Source organism: Symphalangus syndactylus, chromosome 5, assembly GCF_028878055.3.
Source record: "Symphalangus syndactylus isolate Jambi chromosome 5, NHGRI_mSymSyn1-v2.1_pri, whole genome shotgun sequence".
NCBI lineage: Eukaryota > Metazoa > Chordata > Mammalia > Primates > Hylobatidae > Symphalangus > Symphalangus syndactylus.
This window is the reverse complement of record NC_072427.2, coordinates 135,325,679-135,343,369: the sequence shown is the minus strand read 5'-3', so window position 1 is coordinate 135,343,369 and position 17,691 is coordinate 135,325,679. Positions and strand designations below refer to the sequence as shown.

At 37.4% G+C, this 17,691-nt stretch overlaps 1 protein-coding gene across 1 annotated transcript in view; it reads left to right on the top strand.

Annotated features, from left to right (window-relative positions):
• LOC129481899 (solute carrier organic anion transporter family member 1B3) overlaps positions 1-17,691 on the top strand; it is a 96,642-nt gene that overhangs the window by 58,231 nt on the left and 20,720 nt on the right. The window contains exons 12-13 of the mRNA XM_063640754.1: positions 966-1,131; positions 3,608-3,792. Of these exons, the coding sequence (XP_063496824.1) occupies positions 966-1,131; positions 3,608-3,792 (351 nt within the window). The remainder of the gene's footprint in view (positions 1-965; positions 1,132-3,607; positions 3,793-17,691) is intronic.

Below are 17,691 nucleotides of genomic sequence, written 5' to 3'. Positions count from 1 at the left end.
TAGACACTTTTACCCCAATTTTATAGATGGGAAAGTGAGATTTAGAGAAACACACACACTATATGGCTAGCAGTGTTAAGACACAAATTTGAGGTATTAGAGGTATCGTATGTCATTAAATAAAATTATTCATAATGTATTTTCTAAATTGTCAATCTACTTATTTTTAATTTAAATTCTATATTCATTTGAAGATATTTTATAAATCCTTAATAATCATCATATCTTTACAAAACAAATAACTTAAAATCTTTAAGCTTAAACATTATACAAATAACATATTTTATTTGTCATAATATAAAATTATATCTTATAATTTATAACTATATTATAAAGTAAATCAGTATAAACAATATTATAGTTTTATTCAGAAAATATGCAGAGATTTTTTATCCTTTTTCAACTAATTCTATTATTCTTGATTTTTTATTCCTCAGAGGTTCGGTTTTAACTACATTGAAATCTTTTTTTATGTAGTTAAAATATAGATTGTAAAATTCAACAATGTTAACTAATATGTATAGATTCAGAGGGTTTTAAAGTGAGCTTAGAGGAACCTTAATCTAATGCCATTACCTCCCTGAAGAGAAACTGAGTCTCAGAAAAATGAATTTACTTATATAATGTAAAGTTTCATTGATAGAATGATAAAGACCTCTTGTCTAAGTCTTATCTGATCTCTTTTATTTCTTTTTTAAGTTTTGCTTTTTCTAGGTCATAAGTCATGTCTTGGTAAAGAAGGAGAGTTAAAAGTCAATAAGCATTACAAAAATTGCCATTTTGACATCAGCAAATCAAATTTCTCTATCTAATTAAAGGAAAACCCTTTCTCTTATTTCTCTTCTCTTTTCCTCTTCTCTTCCTCCTCCTCTATTTCCCCCTCCTTATCCCCTTGTCTCCCTCTTCTGCTCCTTCTCTACTTCCTCTTTCTCTTTTTTTGATATATTTCTATCATATATTTTCAGAAATAATTCAGTGGCATCTCATGTAGATGTACCACTTTCTTATTGCAACTCAGAGTGCAATTGTGATGAAAGTCAGTGGGAACCAGTCTGTGGGAACAATGGAATAACTTACCTGTCACCTTGTCTAGCAGGATGCAAATCCTCAAGTGGTATTAAAAAGCATACAGTGAGTATTAGTTTTTGCATTTTCTCCTCTCCTTAATCAAAATCACAGATTTGATTTAATAATTACTTATCAAATCTTCCTATAACTAAGGTCTCCAATAAAAAGATAAAACAAAAAGATTCCAGTATTATCTGTCCTTGTGATAGCTGTGAAGTATAAACAAAGCTTCATATAAAACTCTGCTTAGGACACAATCAGACTTCTCTGTTACTTGAATTCTAATTAGATATTACCCACTTTTTTTCTTGAGATTTTAAGAGTATTGTGCACATGTACCCTAAAACCTAAAGTATAATAATAAATAAATAAATAAATAAAAGAATATGACCTGTTAGAATTTGAATGCATTTAGGGTCTCTAAGAAGCATCTCATTTGACTAAAGCACATGATTTTTATTATTTGGAATTACTTTACCCTTTGGAAGTTAGGGGAAAGTTCAGAGTTAGCCTGTAGTCAGCACTACCTGCTTTACGGGAACAACAATCTATTTGCATTTTAATATATACATCCTGATAAGTTCAGCTAGGGACTCACTGTGGCCTTGGACTTTCCAAGAAATGAGTCAAGGCTTCATGTTCAGTTGAATTCCCTATTCTTGATTTCCTATTTTGATGTTCCCAAAGCTGGCACTTCTTTTACTCAGTATAATTTAGTATCCTACTCACTGATTGCCAACATGTCCATTGGAAATTCCATTTCTTTCTTAACTCAAAGGCTTTTTTTTTTTTTCCATGTGACACATATCCTGTTTTTCCCAATATCCTGGGTAACTCCCAATGATTGGAAATTAGGTATGCTCTTCCCCATACCTACAATCAATTCAAAATCTCACAAGTTGCATAACTATTTTTCAGGCCCTTTCCCTATTACCAACATTAGCAATATAGTCAGCTGCGATTATGACTCTCTACCACACTCTTCCATGCTTCAATTCTAAACATTTTCTATCTTTCCCTTGCCCAATATCCTACCAATGTATTATTAAACGGCATGGAGAAATTTGAAGAATAAAGCATCCTAGTTTCCTTGAAGATAGGCTACAACTTTAATAAACTTGCACATTTGTGGCCCAAAGATTATACTTAAAAGCTCACATCTCATATTCATCGGCTATAGTATCTTTCAGTAAGGGTACCCCATTTAATCCCTGGTCCTGTGTTATCCAGTAGTGAAGACCTGAAAGAGACATGATGTTAGTATCCTAAAGAGAGCTCTGTCTGCATGGAGACATCATCTTAATATTGGCAATGGCTATACCATGTGGGGGCTACTGCAAATTTCCTTTACTAAATCCTCATTAAAATTGTTAAAATAATGCTCTCTGTTTCAAAGTTGGGTTTCATTGGCCAATGTGCTTGCTCCATAAAAGATTCCTCCATATTATTCCTATTGAAAAAAATAAAAGGAAAAAAGGAATCTTTCTTGAACGATACAAGTATGGATTTAAATTCTTTTTTTTTTTTTTTTTGGAGATGGGAGTCTTGCCCGGTCACCCAGGCTGGAGTGCAATGGCATAGTCTCGGCTCACTGCAACCTCCACCTCCTGGGTTCAAGCAATTCTCCCGCCTCAGCCTCTCAAGTAGCTGGGATTACAGGTGCACACCACCAAACCCGGCTATTTTTTTTTTATCTTTAGTAGAGACGGGGTTTCACCATGTTGACCAGACTGGTCTCAAACTCCTGACCTCGTGACCCGCCTGCCTCAGCCTCCCAAAGTGCTGGGATTACAGGTGCGAGTGACCACGCCTGGCCAATTCTTTTACAAGTTCTCCTTCAGTAAATAGTCTTTAGCAGTAGTAGGTTCAAGATGAACTTAAATCTTTAGCCTAGAATCAGAGCAGAATTTATTAAAGCCACCTAACCACATACACTGCCTGCCTGATGAAATCTCTAAAATCACTTGTTCCTAATATTCCTCTTCTGTATTGTAACCACTAGCCAGCACATTCTTTTGTGTTAAACCTTTCTGGTAATAATATACTATATCTTATCAGCTGTCATTATGGTCTTGAATGTTGCTTTTGCCTGCTTAAATAGAATTCTGGCATCCCTGCCTGGGTCTATTTCCCCTGCACTCTGTCCCATTTTCATGAGTGGCTAGATTTTGTCCCTTTTCAAACTGCTATATTTTCTGGATTCTTTTGGTAGTTCTTTCCCAGAGTAAGTCCCTAATACTTAGAACCTGCCAAAGAGAGTAAGAATGTGTATTTTGGAAAGAAAATGTGGGTGGAAGAGAAATATTTTAAATAATGTATATTAAAGAAAAAATTATATACAGAATTTCATACACTAATTTCTTAAATTCCTAAATTCAGGGAGCTATTTTGCCTTTCACTATTAAGCAACTATATTTTTATAACATTTTTTAAACTGTAAATATTTCAGTTTGAGACTTCTTTAAATATAATGGAATGTATTCATAGCCCTGTTGTATTTGGCAAATGTATTTGTTAATATTTCAAAAACTATTTTTAGGTGTTTTATAACTGTAGTTGTGTGGAAGTAACTGGTCTCCAGAACAGAAATTACTCAGCGCACTTGGGTGAATGCCCAAGAGATAATGCTTGTACAAGGAAATTTTTCATCTATGTTGCAATTCAAGTCATAAACTCTTTGTTCTCTGCAACAGGAGGTACCGCATTTATCTTGTTGACTGTGAAGTAAGTATGATGCTGTAAAACATTGTCATCTATATTAGACTAAAACACACCTAATGATAGGTATATTTTTCTGTATTTTGAGCTCAAATTCATATTTTGTCAATTTTTAATTCCTTGAGAGTGCATTTTCTTAGAATTATTTTTATCTTTCAGTGCCATCATTAATAATTTTTGTCTCTAATACTTCCATTGTCAAATCTAGGCTCTATACTTTCTTCTCTTTAATAAAAATCTTAAGGCACACACTGATTGACAATTGCCTTGATTGTAGAAGAATCTTTGTGTGATTGTAAAAGAACTTTTAATTTTGAGTTGCGTTGCATCCTATTGAGCCAGTTAGAGTAAATTATCTGTTGATTTCATTGAAAGAAAACATTTAGCAACCAGGTATAAATATAAACTTCAATTTGTAATGAAATTCTAATGTTTTCAATTCACCCACAGCATGGCTTTTGACCTGGTATCTCATGATACCCTTGTAGGGCATAAGAAAAATATGTGTAAATAATTCATTCCTTTTTTCACTTATTAGACAGTTATTTAGACAGGATATGATGTTCGATGAAGAATATTTCCTAGTAAGTAAAACCAATAAGGTACCTGTTATCTCACAGCTTAGAAAATGACAAGACTGATGCGAGACAAATAAGTATAAAAATAAACACATAATTACAACTTGCTGTTTGTCTTAATAAGGAAAAAGACTGCCAATTAAAGGAATAAAAAGAGAAACTAAACTTAGGATTAAAGTAAGGGGATGTGAGGGGAAAGACTCCCAGAGTACATCTCAAAAGAAGTGACATTATATCTAAGGATGTAAAGAAAAAGCCAAATGAAGGGCTTTCAGGGAGAGAGTCTAGGTGCTGTTTCCTTAAGACAGGAAAGAGCTAGAATTTTTGAGGAATGAAAAGAAGCCAGTTTATTGGAACACACTGAGTGAGAGGGGTATGGCAGATGATGTTTGGAGAGTTAGGAGGGAAGCAGATAATGTGTGCCCTACTGGCCAAAATAAGCACTCAATCATCTAAAACGGGAAACATGGAAAGACATGCATGTAGATCTTAAAAATATACATGATAAGTAGAGTGACCTGGGGTAACACCTGATTGTACTTTTAAAACCTACTAGTTGATCGTAAGTTCATGGCCAGCCAACAGCATGACATGGTAGAAAAAAAAAGCAACCAACAATGTGTTTTAACTTTTGTTAACATGAATATAAACCTGTAAACTAAATCAGTTTACAGTTGTTAAATTTTCACCCTGCCCGCAAATTTTATTAAATTTCGTACCGTAAATATTCCACAAGCATAGCTTCATCTTAATATAAAGTGTCAATTCAGAAGGAGAAGCCTTCTATATTTCCAAAGCACAGATTCATTAACTTATAAAAATTCACTTCAGAATTTCATACTAGTTTACATCTCAACATGTTTTAGCTTCTTAATTGAAACCTTTTCATGAGAAAAGGAGAGTTTTAAAAACGTTGTTCCATCCTTGATGATAGTTATATTTTATCTGAATAAAAAGTGATTAAATCAACATTACCACTTATGAAAGCATTTATTAATTTCTCACCTGCCTTTGATTTCCTTTGAAGAAAAGTTTTCTGAAGCTGACTGGAGAATAAAAATATAAACTTCATTTTATTAATGATTTTCTAATGCTTACATCATAAGGCTATTGCTAAAACTAGACTAAGCAGGAGTGTAGGCATTTACTCATCCAGTACATATTCATTATGTGTGTCAGCCACAGATCCATGCACTGAGGATGCAATTGTGAACGAAAATGATAAAACTTCATTAGCATCCAGTGGGGATAGGGAATGGGGAATGAATGTATATAGAAGAACTAATAAATAAGCAAGTAAATATGTAAAACGGTAAATGTGAAGCACTAGAAAGAAAAATAAATCAGAGTCAGAAAATAGAAAAAGTGGGGATAGGTAAGAGACACTTTCATGCACGTCCATGTGAAGAGACCACCAAACAGGCTTTGTGTGAGCAACATGACTGTTTATTTCACCTGGGTGCAGGCAGGCTGAGTCCGAAAAGACAGTCAGCAAAGGGTGGTGGATTATCATTAGTTCTTATAGGTTTTGGGATAGGTGGTGAAGTTAAGAGCAATATTTTGGGGGCAGGGGGTGGATCTCGCAAAGTACATTCTCAAGGGTAGGGAGAATTACAAAGAACCTTCTTAAGGGTGGGGGAGATTACAAAGCACATTGGTCAGTTAGGGTGGGGCAGAAACAAATCACAATGGTGGAATGTCATCAGTTAAGGCTATTTTTCTTTTGTGGATCTTCAGTTACTTCAGGTCATCTGGATGTATATGTGCAAGTCACAGGGGATGCGATGGCTTGGCTTGGGCTCAGAGGCCTGACATTCCTGCCTTCTTATATTAATAAGAAAAATAAAACAAAATAGTGTTGAAGTGTTGGGGTGAAAATTTTTTAGGGGGTAGTATGGAGAGAGAATGGGCCATGTTTCTCAGGGCTGCTTCAAGCAGGATTGGGGCGGCGTGGAAACCTAGAGTGGGAGAGATTAAGCTGAAAGAAGATTTTGTGGTAAAGGGTGATATTGTGGGGTTGTTAGAAGAAACATTTGTCGTATGGAATTATTGGTGATGGCCTGGATACAGTTTTGTATGAATTGAAAAAACTAAATGGAATGAGAGAAGGAGAAAAACAGGTATAAAAGGTCTAAGAATTGGGAGGACCTAGGACATCTGATTAGAGAGTGCCTAAGGAGATTCAGCATAGTCCTGCCAGCAAAGATTATTTACTTCAAGAGTTAAGAGTGGCAGTTTGGGGATAGCACCAGGAGATATCAGCTGTGATGGCTTGGAGAAACAGTGTAAACCGGCAGTGTAAACAAGAGCAGGGCATGTATGAGTAGTTGAGAACAGAGAATAGGAGTATGACTAGATAGAAAATAGTAGGGATGACAAGTTTTCTGGGGGCACAGTCTAAGTTGGTCTGGTGTCTGGAATGAGACTGGGGCCTAATAAAAAGGAGCTCAAATGAGCTGTACCTTGTAGCATTCCGAGGACAGGCCTGAATTCTGAGAAGCGAAAGTGGTAAAAGTATTGTCCAGTCCTTTTTAAGTTGGTGGCTGAGCTTGGTGAGGTGTGTTTTTAAAAAACCTTTAGTCCATTCTACTTTTCTTGAAGACAGAGGACCGTAAGGGATATAAAAGTTTCACTGAATACTGAGAGCCTGAAAAACTGTTTGGCTGATTTGACTAATAAAGGCTGGTCTGTTATCAGACTGTATAGAGGTGGGAAGGCTAAACTGAGGAATTATGTCTGACAGAAGGAAAGAAATGACTGTGGTGGCCTTCTCAGACCCTGTAGGAAAGGCCTTACTTATCTAGTGAAAGTGTCTACTTAGACTAAGAGGTATTTTAGTTATCTGACTCAGGGCATGTTGAGTAAAGCTAATTTGCCATTCCTGGGTAGGGGCAAATCTTCAGGCTTGATGTGTAGGGAAGGGAGGGGGCCTGAATAATCCCTGGGGAGTAGCAGAATAGCAGATGGAAACACTGAGAAGTTATTTCCTTGAGGATAGATTTCCACGATGGAAAGGAAATGAGAGGTTCTAAGAGGTGTGCTAGTGGCTTGTACTATAGCATAGCCTGCCTTTGCTGGTGTGTGGCGATTAGGCCTGGTGGAACTGCCATCAATAAATCAAGCGTGATCAGGGTGAGGAACAGTAAAGAAGGAAATATGGGGAAATGGGGTGAACGTCAGGTGGATCAGAGAGATACCGTCTTGGGGGTCAGGTGTGGTATCAGCAATAATGTGGGAGGCCAGATTGAAGTCCGGGCCAGGAACAGTGGTAATTGTGGGACTTAATAAAGAGTGAGTACAGCTGGAGGAGCCAGGGAGCAGAAAGTATATGCGTAAGGTATGAGGAAGAAAATAGATTTTTGGAAGTTATGAGAAATGTAGAGAGTGAGTTGAGCATAGTTTGTAATTTTGAGGGCCTCTAAAAGTATTAAAGCAGTGGCAGCCACTGCACGCAGACATGAGGGCTAGGCTAAAACAGTAAGGTCAAGTTGTTTGGACAGAAAGGCTACAGGGTGCGGTCCTGGCTCTTGGGTAAGAATTCTGACTGCACTAACCATGCCTAGGAAGGAAAGGAGTTGTTGTTTTGTAAGGGATTGAGGTTTGGGAGATTAATCGGACACGATCAGCAGGGAGAGCACGTGTGTTTTTACGAGAATTATGCCAAGATAGGTAACAGATGAGGATGAAATTTGGGCTTGACTGAAGTAATGGGTTCTGTCTGTGAAGCCTTGCGGCAGTACAGCCTAGGTAATTTGCTGAGCCTAATGGGTGTCAGGGTCAGTCTAAGTGAAAGCAAAGAGAGGTTGGGATGAAGGGTGCAAAGGAATAGTAAAAAAAGCATGTTTGAGATCCAGAACAGAATAATGGGTAGTAGAGGGAAGTATTGAGGATAGGAGAGTATATGGGTTTGGCACCACAGGGTGGATAGGCAAAACAATTTGGTTGATAAGGCACAGATTCCGAACTAACTTGTAAGCTTTGTCTGGTTTTTGGACAGGTAAAATGGGGGAATTGTAAGGAGAGCTTATAGGTTTTAGAAGCTTATGCTGTAGCAGGTGAGTGATAATGGGCTTTAATCCTTTTAAAGCGTGCTGTGGGATGGGATATTGGCGTTGAGCGGGGTAAGGGTGATTAGGTTTTAATGTGATGGTAATGGGCATGTGATCGGTTGCCAGGGGAGGAGTAGAGATGTCTTATACTTGTGGGTTAAGGTGGGGGGATATGAGAGGAAGACAGGAAGGAGGCTTTGGGTTGGGGAGAAGGGTGGCAATGAGATGTGGCTGTAGTCTAGGAATAGTCAGGGCAGCAGATAATTTAGTTAAAGTGTCTCAGCCTAATAAGGGAACTGGGCAGGTGGGGATAACTAAAAAGGAGTGCTTAAAAGAGTATTGTCTAAGTTGGCACCAGAGTTGGGGAGTTTTAAGAGGTTTAGAAGCCTGGCCATCAATACCTACAACAGCTACAGAGGCAAGGGAAATAGGCCTTTGAAAAGACGGTAATGTGGACTGGGTAGCCTCCATATAGATTAAGAAGGGGACGGACTTACCCTCCACTGTGAGAGTTACTTAAAGCTTGGTGTCCGTGATGGTCTACAGGGCTTCCGAGGCGATCAGGCAGCATCAGTCTTCAGCCACTAAGCCGAGAAGGAGTCAGAGAGCCTTGGGCCAGAGTTCCAGGGGCTCTGGGAGTGGCTACCAGGTGAGTTGAACAGTCCTATTTCCAGTGGGGTCCTGCACAGATGGGACGTGGCTTAGGAGGAATCCTGGGCTGCAGGCATTCCTTGGCCTGGTGGCCAGATTTCTGACACTTGTAGCAAGCTTCTGGGGGAGGAGGTTCTGGAGGAATGCCTGGCTGCTGCGGTTCAGGCGTTTGGAAGTTCTTGTGTGCTGGAGATGTGGCTGGGGTTTGTCTCACAGTGGAGGCAAGGAATTGCAACTGTTTTCTATTATTGTACACCTTGAAGGTGAGGTTAATTAAGTCTTGTTATGGGGTTTGAGGGCCAGATTCTAATTTTTGGAGTTTTATTTAATGTTGGGAGCAGATTGGGCAATAAAATGTATGTTGAGAATAAGACGGCCTTTTGACCTTTCAGGGTCTACAGCTGTAAAGCGTCTCAGGGTTGCTGCCCAACAAGCCATGAACTGGGCTGGATTTTTATATTTGATGAAAAAGCCTAAATGCTATCTGATTTGGGATAAAGAAAAAGGAGCATTAACCTTGAATATGCCTTTAGCTCCAGCCACCTTTTTAAGAATAAATTGCTGGGCAGGTGGGGGAGGGCTAGTCACAGAACGAAACTGTAAGCCTGACCAGGTGTGAGGAGGGGAGGTGATAAAAGGATTATAGGGTGGAGGAGCGGAGGCTGAGGAAGAATTGGGACTCAGCTCCACCTGGCGAGGAGGGGAGAGGTCAGATGAGTCTGCAGAAAAGGAAGATTAGAAAGACTCAGCAACACTTGGAGTTGGAACTGAGGGGACAGGCAGGAGGGAAAGAAGGAAGATTTGGGACGAGTTGCATTTGGCACAGAGACTAGGAAGGGACTGATGTGTAAAAGAATGCCTGGACGTCAGGCACCTCAGACCGTTTGCCTATTTTACGACAAGAATTATTTAGATCTTGCAGGATGGAAAAATTCAAAGTGCTGTTTTCTGGCCATTTGGAACTACTGTCGAGTTTGTACTGGGGTCAAGCAGCATTGCAGAAGAAAAGGCATTTAGGTTTTAGGTCAGGTGTGAGTTGAAGAGGTTTTAAGTTCTTGAGAACACAGGCTAAGGGAGAAGAAGGAGGAATGGAGGGTGGAAGGTCACCTATAGTGAAGGAGGCAAGCCCAGAGAAAAGAGAGCGTAGAGACATGGAGGGAAGGGGTTTGGGGGTTCTTACCTTCCAGAAAAGCGGGAAAGGGGTTGGGGCATGGAAATAAGGGATTGGGGCACAGAGATACAAGGTTGGGGTACTTGCCCTCCTAGAAAAGCGGGACTTGCTGCTAAGGGTGAAGGAGAAGGGGTTGGGGGGGTACAGAAAAGCAGAGAAGGGGTAGAGACATGGAGAAGGGGTTGGGGTACTTGCCTTTCCTCTAGAAAAGCGGGACTTACACCTTTGAAACATGGGTGAATAATCAGAGAGGCATCCTTGCAATTATTAAACACCAAGGGAAGGCTGCCTTCCTAGTCTGGATCTACAGATAAAACCTGTCTCCTTTGTCTTTACTAGAAAATGAAAGGAATTGAAATTAAGAGAAGGTGAGAGATTGAAGTGTGGTGCTAAGATTGAAAAGAAAAAGAGGTTGAGGGATAGTGAGGGAAGTTGGAGAGAGAGTAAAAAGAGGCCGCTTACTGGATTTGAAATTGGTGGGATGTTTCTTGGGCTGGTCGGTCTGAGGACCTGAGGTCATAGGTGGATCTTCCTTATGGAGCAAAGAGCAGGAGGACAGGGGATTATCTCCTAATGGAGGTCCCCTGATCCAAGTCACGGCACCAAATTTCATGTGTGTCCCTATGAAGAGACCACCAAACAGGCTTTGTGTGAGCAACATGACTGTTTATTTCACCTGGGTGCAGGCAGGCTGAGTCTGAAAAGAGAGTCAGCATAGGGTGGTGGATTATCATTAGTTCTTATAGGTTTTAGGATAGGCGGTGAAGTTAAGAGCAATATTTTGGGGGCAGGGGGTGGATCTCGCAAAGTACATTCTCAAGGGTAGGGAGAATTAACAAAGAACCTTCTTAAGGGTGGGGGAGATTACAAAGCACATTGATCAGTTAGGGTGGGGCAGAAACAAATCACAATGGTGGAATGTCATCAGTTAAGGCTATTTTTACTTCTTTTGTGGATCTGCAGTTACTTCAGGCCATCTGGATGTATACATGCAAGTCACAGGGGATGCGATGGCTTGGCTTGGGCTCAGAGGCCTGACAGACACTAGTTCAGATGTTGTGAAAGTTATATGACAAGAGACCTAAATGAAGAGATGAAGAGAGAAGCTACAAGCCATGCTAAATGAGGACAGGAAAGGAACAAGCTAGGCAAGGTAGAGCAAAGACAAAGGCCCTTGTGTGGAGCATACTTGATACAGACAAGGTTAGAAAAAAGTGTGTGAGGAAGAGAGAGGTAGGAAGTACAATGACAGAGCTAGCGTGATCCGGATTATATTGTTCACAGGAAAGGCTTTGGAGCTTATTCTAAGTGTGTTCAGAAGCCTCAGAGGGTTTAAGCATTAGTATTACCTAATGCTTAAGTCTTACCTAATGAGAAGATCACTCAGACTGTGCATGGCGTGTGTTTTTGGAAGACAAGAATGAAATCAGGGAAAACAGAAGGCTATGATCATTCTTCACAATGAGGTATTATGGAACGTGGTTATGATAAAGGAAGTGGGAAGATATTTGTGCTTCAGTCTTTGTTTTGTTTTGTTTTCTAAGGCAAAGCCAATATGATTTGCTGGTTGATTGAATGTGGCATGTGAGAAAGATAATTTAAGGATGGTCCCAAGGTTCTGGCCTGAGCTCTGGAAAGATGGTGATACTATTGAACAAAAGGGGAAGTACTAAAGAAGGGTAGTTTGGATGAAGTGGAAAAGCAAAATTTCTTATATCCCTGTAAAACTGAGCTGCCTGTTAGGTATCTACCAACAATGCCATATGTAGAATCCACCATTTAGGAAAATCATTAAAGCCATAGACACAAATCTTAGAGTTAGCAATATACAGATGCTATTTAAATCCAATGCCACATTGAGATTTTCTAGGGACTGGGTACAGATAGAAACTACATCCTAGGAACAACAGGCACTCTAACTTTAGAGATTAATAATAGAAGGAGAAGACACTAAAGGAAACTGAGGAGGTCCCATGAGTTATGAGGAAAACTGGGAAAGGATCATGTCCTTGAAGCACAGTGAAGAATATATGGAGAAGTAGTGAATAAAGAAACTGTGTCAAGGCCTGCTGAGAGTTCATAGGAGTTATGGACTAGAAAGTGACCATTGGATTTCATTATATACTCATCTATTAACAACTATTATCTATTATCAACTATTAACCTAAACAAAACTAGTGCATGAAGATGGGAGGTGAAAAAAAGGCTGTTTTTGTTGTTTTCAATTTTTTCATTCTTATGGATTTAGAGATACAAGTGTAGTTGTGAAACATGGATTATATTGTGCAGTGGTAAAGTCTAGGGTTTAATGTTCCTGTCACCTGAATAGTGTACTTTATATTCAATAGGTAGTATTTCTTCCTTCCCACTCGCACCCTCCCACACTTTAGGGTCTCCAATGTCGATTATTCCACTCTGTATGTCCTTGTGTGTCCATTGTTTAGCTCCCACATCAAAGTAAGTACATGCATTTTTTACTTTCTGTTTCTGACTCATTTCACTCAGGATAATGGCCTCCATTTCTATCCACATTGCTATAAAAAGACATGATTTCATTTTTTATTGCTCACTTATATTCCATAGTGTATACATATATACAAAATTTTTCATCTAATTATCAGTGAATGGAAATTTAGAGTGATTCCATGACTTCGCTTTTGTCACTAGTGCTGTGATAAGCATACAAGTCAGTTGTCTTTTTAATAAAATGATTTCTTTAGGTAGACACCCTATGGTGGGATTGCTGGATTAAATGGTAGTTCAATTTTTAGGTCATTGGGAAATCTCTATACTGTTTTCCATAGATGTTTTACTAATTTACATTCCCACCAGCAGTGTATAAGCATTCATTTTTCTTCTCATCTTCACCAACATCTCTTGACTTTTGACTTTATAATAATAGCTATCTTGATGAGTGTAAGATGATATCTCATTATGGTTTTAATTTTCATTTCTTTGATGATTAGTGATGTTGGGCATTTTTATATATTTATTGGCCATTTATATGTCGTCTTTTGAAAAATTTCTGTTCATGTCCTTTACCCACTTTTTAATGACTTTTTCTTTTTTTTATTGAGTTGTTTGAGTTCTTGTAGATTCTGGATATTAGCCCTTTGTCAGATGCATTGTTTGCAAATATTTCCTCCCATTCTGTGGTTTGTCTTTATACTCTCTTGATTATTATTATTGTTAATTTTTTTACTGAACAAAAGTTTTGTAGTTTAATTAAGTTCCATTGGTGTATTATTTTGTTGCATTTCCTTTTGAGGGTGTAGTCATAATTTCTTTGCCTAGACCGTTGTCCAGAAAAGTTTTTCCTAGGTTTTCCCCTAGGATTTTTATAGTTTCAGGCCTTACCACTAAGTCTTTCATCCTTTTTCAGTTAATTTTTATATATGGTGAGAGATACGGGTTCAATTTTATGTCTGTGTATATGGCTCTCCAGTTTTCCCAGCACCATTTATTGAATAGGATGTCCTTTCCTCACTGTATATATATTTGTTGCTTTGTCAAAAATCAGTATGTTGTAGGTATGTGGCTTTATTTCTGGCTTCTCCATTCTGCTCCATTGATCTATGTGTCTATTTTTATACTAGTACCCTTTTATTTTGGCTTATAGCCGTGTAGTGTAATTTGAAGTCAGGTAATGTGATACCTTCAGCTTTATTTTTTACTTAGGATGGATTTGCTAGTCAGACTTTTTTGGTTCCGTATGAATTCTAGGATTTACATTGGTAATTTCATAAAAATTGTGTTGAATCTGTAGATTGTTTTGGGCAGGATGGTCATTTTACACAATATTCATTATTCCAGTTCATGAGCGTAGGATGTTTTTTCTATTTTTTTGTGACATATATGACTTTTTTCATCAGTGTTTTGTAGTTATCCTCTTAGAGACTTTTTTACCTCTTAGTTTAAATGTATTACTATTTTTTTATATCTGTTGTAAATGGGATTAAGTTGTTGATTTGGTTTTGAGCTTGATCATTATTGTTGTATGGAAATGATACTGATCTTTGTAGATTGGTTGTGTATCCTGAAACTTTACTGAGGTAGTTTATCAAGTCTAAGAGGCTTTCAGAGGAGTTTTTAGGGTTTTCTAGGTGTAAGATTATATCATAAGCGAAGAGGAATAATTTAAATTCTTCTTTTCCCGTTTGGAGACCTTTTATTCCTTTATCTTACCTGATTGTTCCTGATAGGACTTCCAATACTATGTTGAATAGGAGTAGTGAAAGTGGGCATCCTCATCTTGGGTCCATTCTTAGAAGTAATGCTTACAATTTTCCCCCATTCAGTATGTTATTGACTGTGGTTTGTCATATACATGGTTTTTATTATTTTAAAGTATGTTTCTTCTATGCCTAGTTTGGTATGTGTTTTTATCATAAAGGGATGCTGGATTTTATCAAATGTTTTTTCTGCATCAATTTATTTTATCATATGCTTTTTGAAAAAGAAATTTCTGTTAATTTTGTGAATCACATTTTTGATTCGCATATGTTGAACCATCCTGCATTTCAGGAAAAAGTCCACTTTTCATTGTGATGAACCTTTTGATGTGCTGCTGAATTTTATTTTCTAGAGTTTGTTTTTTTGAGGATATTTTGTTCTATGTTCATCAGGGATATCTATGTGTAGTTTTCTCTTTTATTTGTTATGTACTTGCCTGGCTTTTGTATCAGCATGATGCTGACTTCATAGAATTAGTTGAAGAGGATTCCTTCCCCCTTGATTTTTTTGGAATAGTTTTAGTAGAATTGGTATCATTTCTTCCTCTTCGGCTTGGTAGAATCTGGCAGTAAGTTCATCTTTTTGTTGTTGTCATCAGGAGATTTTTTTATTATTACTAATTCAATTTAATTACTCATTATTGGTCTGTTAAGGATTTCTATTTCTTCCTGGTTCAAACGTGTGAGATTGTATGTTTCCAGGAATTTGTCCATTTCCTCTAGGTTTTCTAGTTTGTGTATGTAGAGATGGTCATAGTAGTCTCTGATGATCTTTTATATTTCTTTGGTAATAGTTTTAATGACACTATTAATATTTCTGATTGTCCTTATTTGAATCTTCTTTCTTTTTGGTTAAGCTACTAGTAAGCTATCTATCTTACTTATATTTTCAAATTACAACTTTTTATTTCACTGATCCTTTATAATTTTTTGGCCCTAATTTCATTGAGATTTGTTCTTTGATATTTACTATATTCTGCTAGCTTTGGGTACAGTTTATTCTTGTTTTACTAGTTCTGTGAGATGTGACATTAGATTGTTAATTTTATATCTTTCTGTCTGTTGGTTGTGGACATTTAATGCTACAAACTTCCCTCTTGGCACTGATTTGTTGTATCTCAGAGGTTTTGGTATGTGGTGTCTTTATTTTCATTCATTTCAATTTCTTAAATTTTTTTTGTTTTTGGGGACAGAATATCACTCTGTCACCCAGGCTGGAGTGAAATGGTGTAATCTTCACTTACTGCAACCTCTACCTCTTGGGTTCAAGCAGTTCTCCTGCCTCAGCCTCCCTAGTTGCTGGGATTAAAGACATGTGCCACCACACCCAGCTTTTTCTTATTTGTAGTAGAGATGGGGTTTCACTATGTTAGCCAGGCTGGTCTCAAGCTCCTGATCTCAAGTGATCCACCCACCTCAGCCTCCCAAAGTGCTAGGATTACAGGTGTGAGCCACCATACCCAGCCTTATTTCAATTAAAAAAAAAAATCTGCCTTGATTTCATCATTGACCAAGTAATTGTTCAGGAACAGGCTATTTAATTTTCATGTATTTGTGTAGTGTTGAGAATTCTTCTAGGTACTAATTTCTATTTTTATTCCACTGTATTCTGAAAAAGTACTTGATATTATTTTGATTTTTTAAAAAAAATCATTGAGTATTGCCTTTTGGCCTAGCATGTGGTCAGTTTTTGAAAATGTTGCATGTGTGCATGAGAAGAATGTATATTCTGGGGTTGTAGGGTAAAATGTTCTGTAAAAGGTTCGTCAGATCCATTGGGTCTAATGTTCATTGTAAAAGTTTCTTTGTCGATTTTTGGCTGCCATGATCTGCCTAGTGCTGTCAGTGGATTATTGAAAGACCCCACTACTATTGTATTGCTATCTATTTTGTTTTCCTTAGGCCCAGTAGTGTTTGTTTTATGAATTGTGGTGCTCCAATGTTGGGTGCATATGTTTGGAATTGTTATATCTTCTTGTTTAATTGATCCTTTATATAATAACCTTCTTTGTCATTATTTATGGTTTTTGATTTGAAATTTGTTTTATCTAATGCAAGTATAACTACTTCTGCTCAGATTTGGTTTGTATTTTCATAGAATGTCTTTTTGCACCCCTTTGGTTTGAGTCTTAAAAGGTGTTTACCAGTTACTTGAGTTAGGAGGGTTTCTTGTATGCAGCATATAGTTGGATTTTTAAAAATTCTTTCTGCCAGACTATATTTTTTAAGAAGAGTGTTTAATCTATTTATATATAAGGTCAGTATTGATTTTTGAGGGGTTGTTTCTATAATATTGTTAATTATTTCTTAATTGCTTTGCAGTCTCAATTAGGTAATTTTAAAATAAAGATCTATAAGTTTTATACTTTGTGTGTTTCCATAATGATAAGTATTGCTCTTTCATTTCTGTATGTTAGAACTCCTTGAAGCCTTTCTTGTAGAGTCAGTCTGTTTGTGACAAATTCCCTTAGTGTTCGCTTATTTGGGAAGTACTATTTTTCTTCTTGAATTATAAGTCTTAGTTGAGCAGGATAGAAAATTCTTGGCTGGCATTTTTTTTTTCTTTAAGAGACTGATAATAAGACCCTAATTTCTTTTGGCTTGTAAGATTCCTGCTGAGAAGCCTGTTGTTAGTCTGATAGGATTCTTTTTACAGGTAATTAGATACTTCTCTCTTGCCACGTTTAAGATTTTTAAATTTATGTTGACTTTGAGTAGTCTGATGACTATATGTCTTGTGCTGGTTATTCTTGCAATGCATCTCCCAGGAATCACCTGAGCTTTTTATATTTGGATATCTATATCTGTAGTAAGTCAGGGAAGTTTTTGGGAGTTCTTCTTTCAAACAAGTTTCCCACACTTTTAACTTTTTCTTCTTCTCCCTCTGGAATACCAGTGATTCATAAGTTTGGATGCATTACATAATCCCATATGTCCTGAAGGCTCTGTTAGGTTTATCAATTCACTTTTCTATATATTTTTCCTACTAAGTTTATTTGAAAGACCTGTCTTCCAGCTCTGAAATTGTTTATTCTGCTTGGTCTGACTTATTGTTAAAGCTTTCAGAAGTATTTTGCAGTCCCTGAAATTGTTTATTCTGTTTGGTCTGGCTTATTGTTAAAGCTTTCAGAAGTATTTTGCAGTCCCTTCAATACATTTTTTATTTTTAGAAGTTGTGTCTGCTTCTCATAATAAAATATATCTCTTCTTTTATACCCTACATT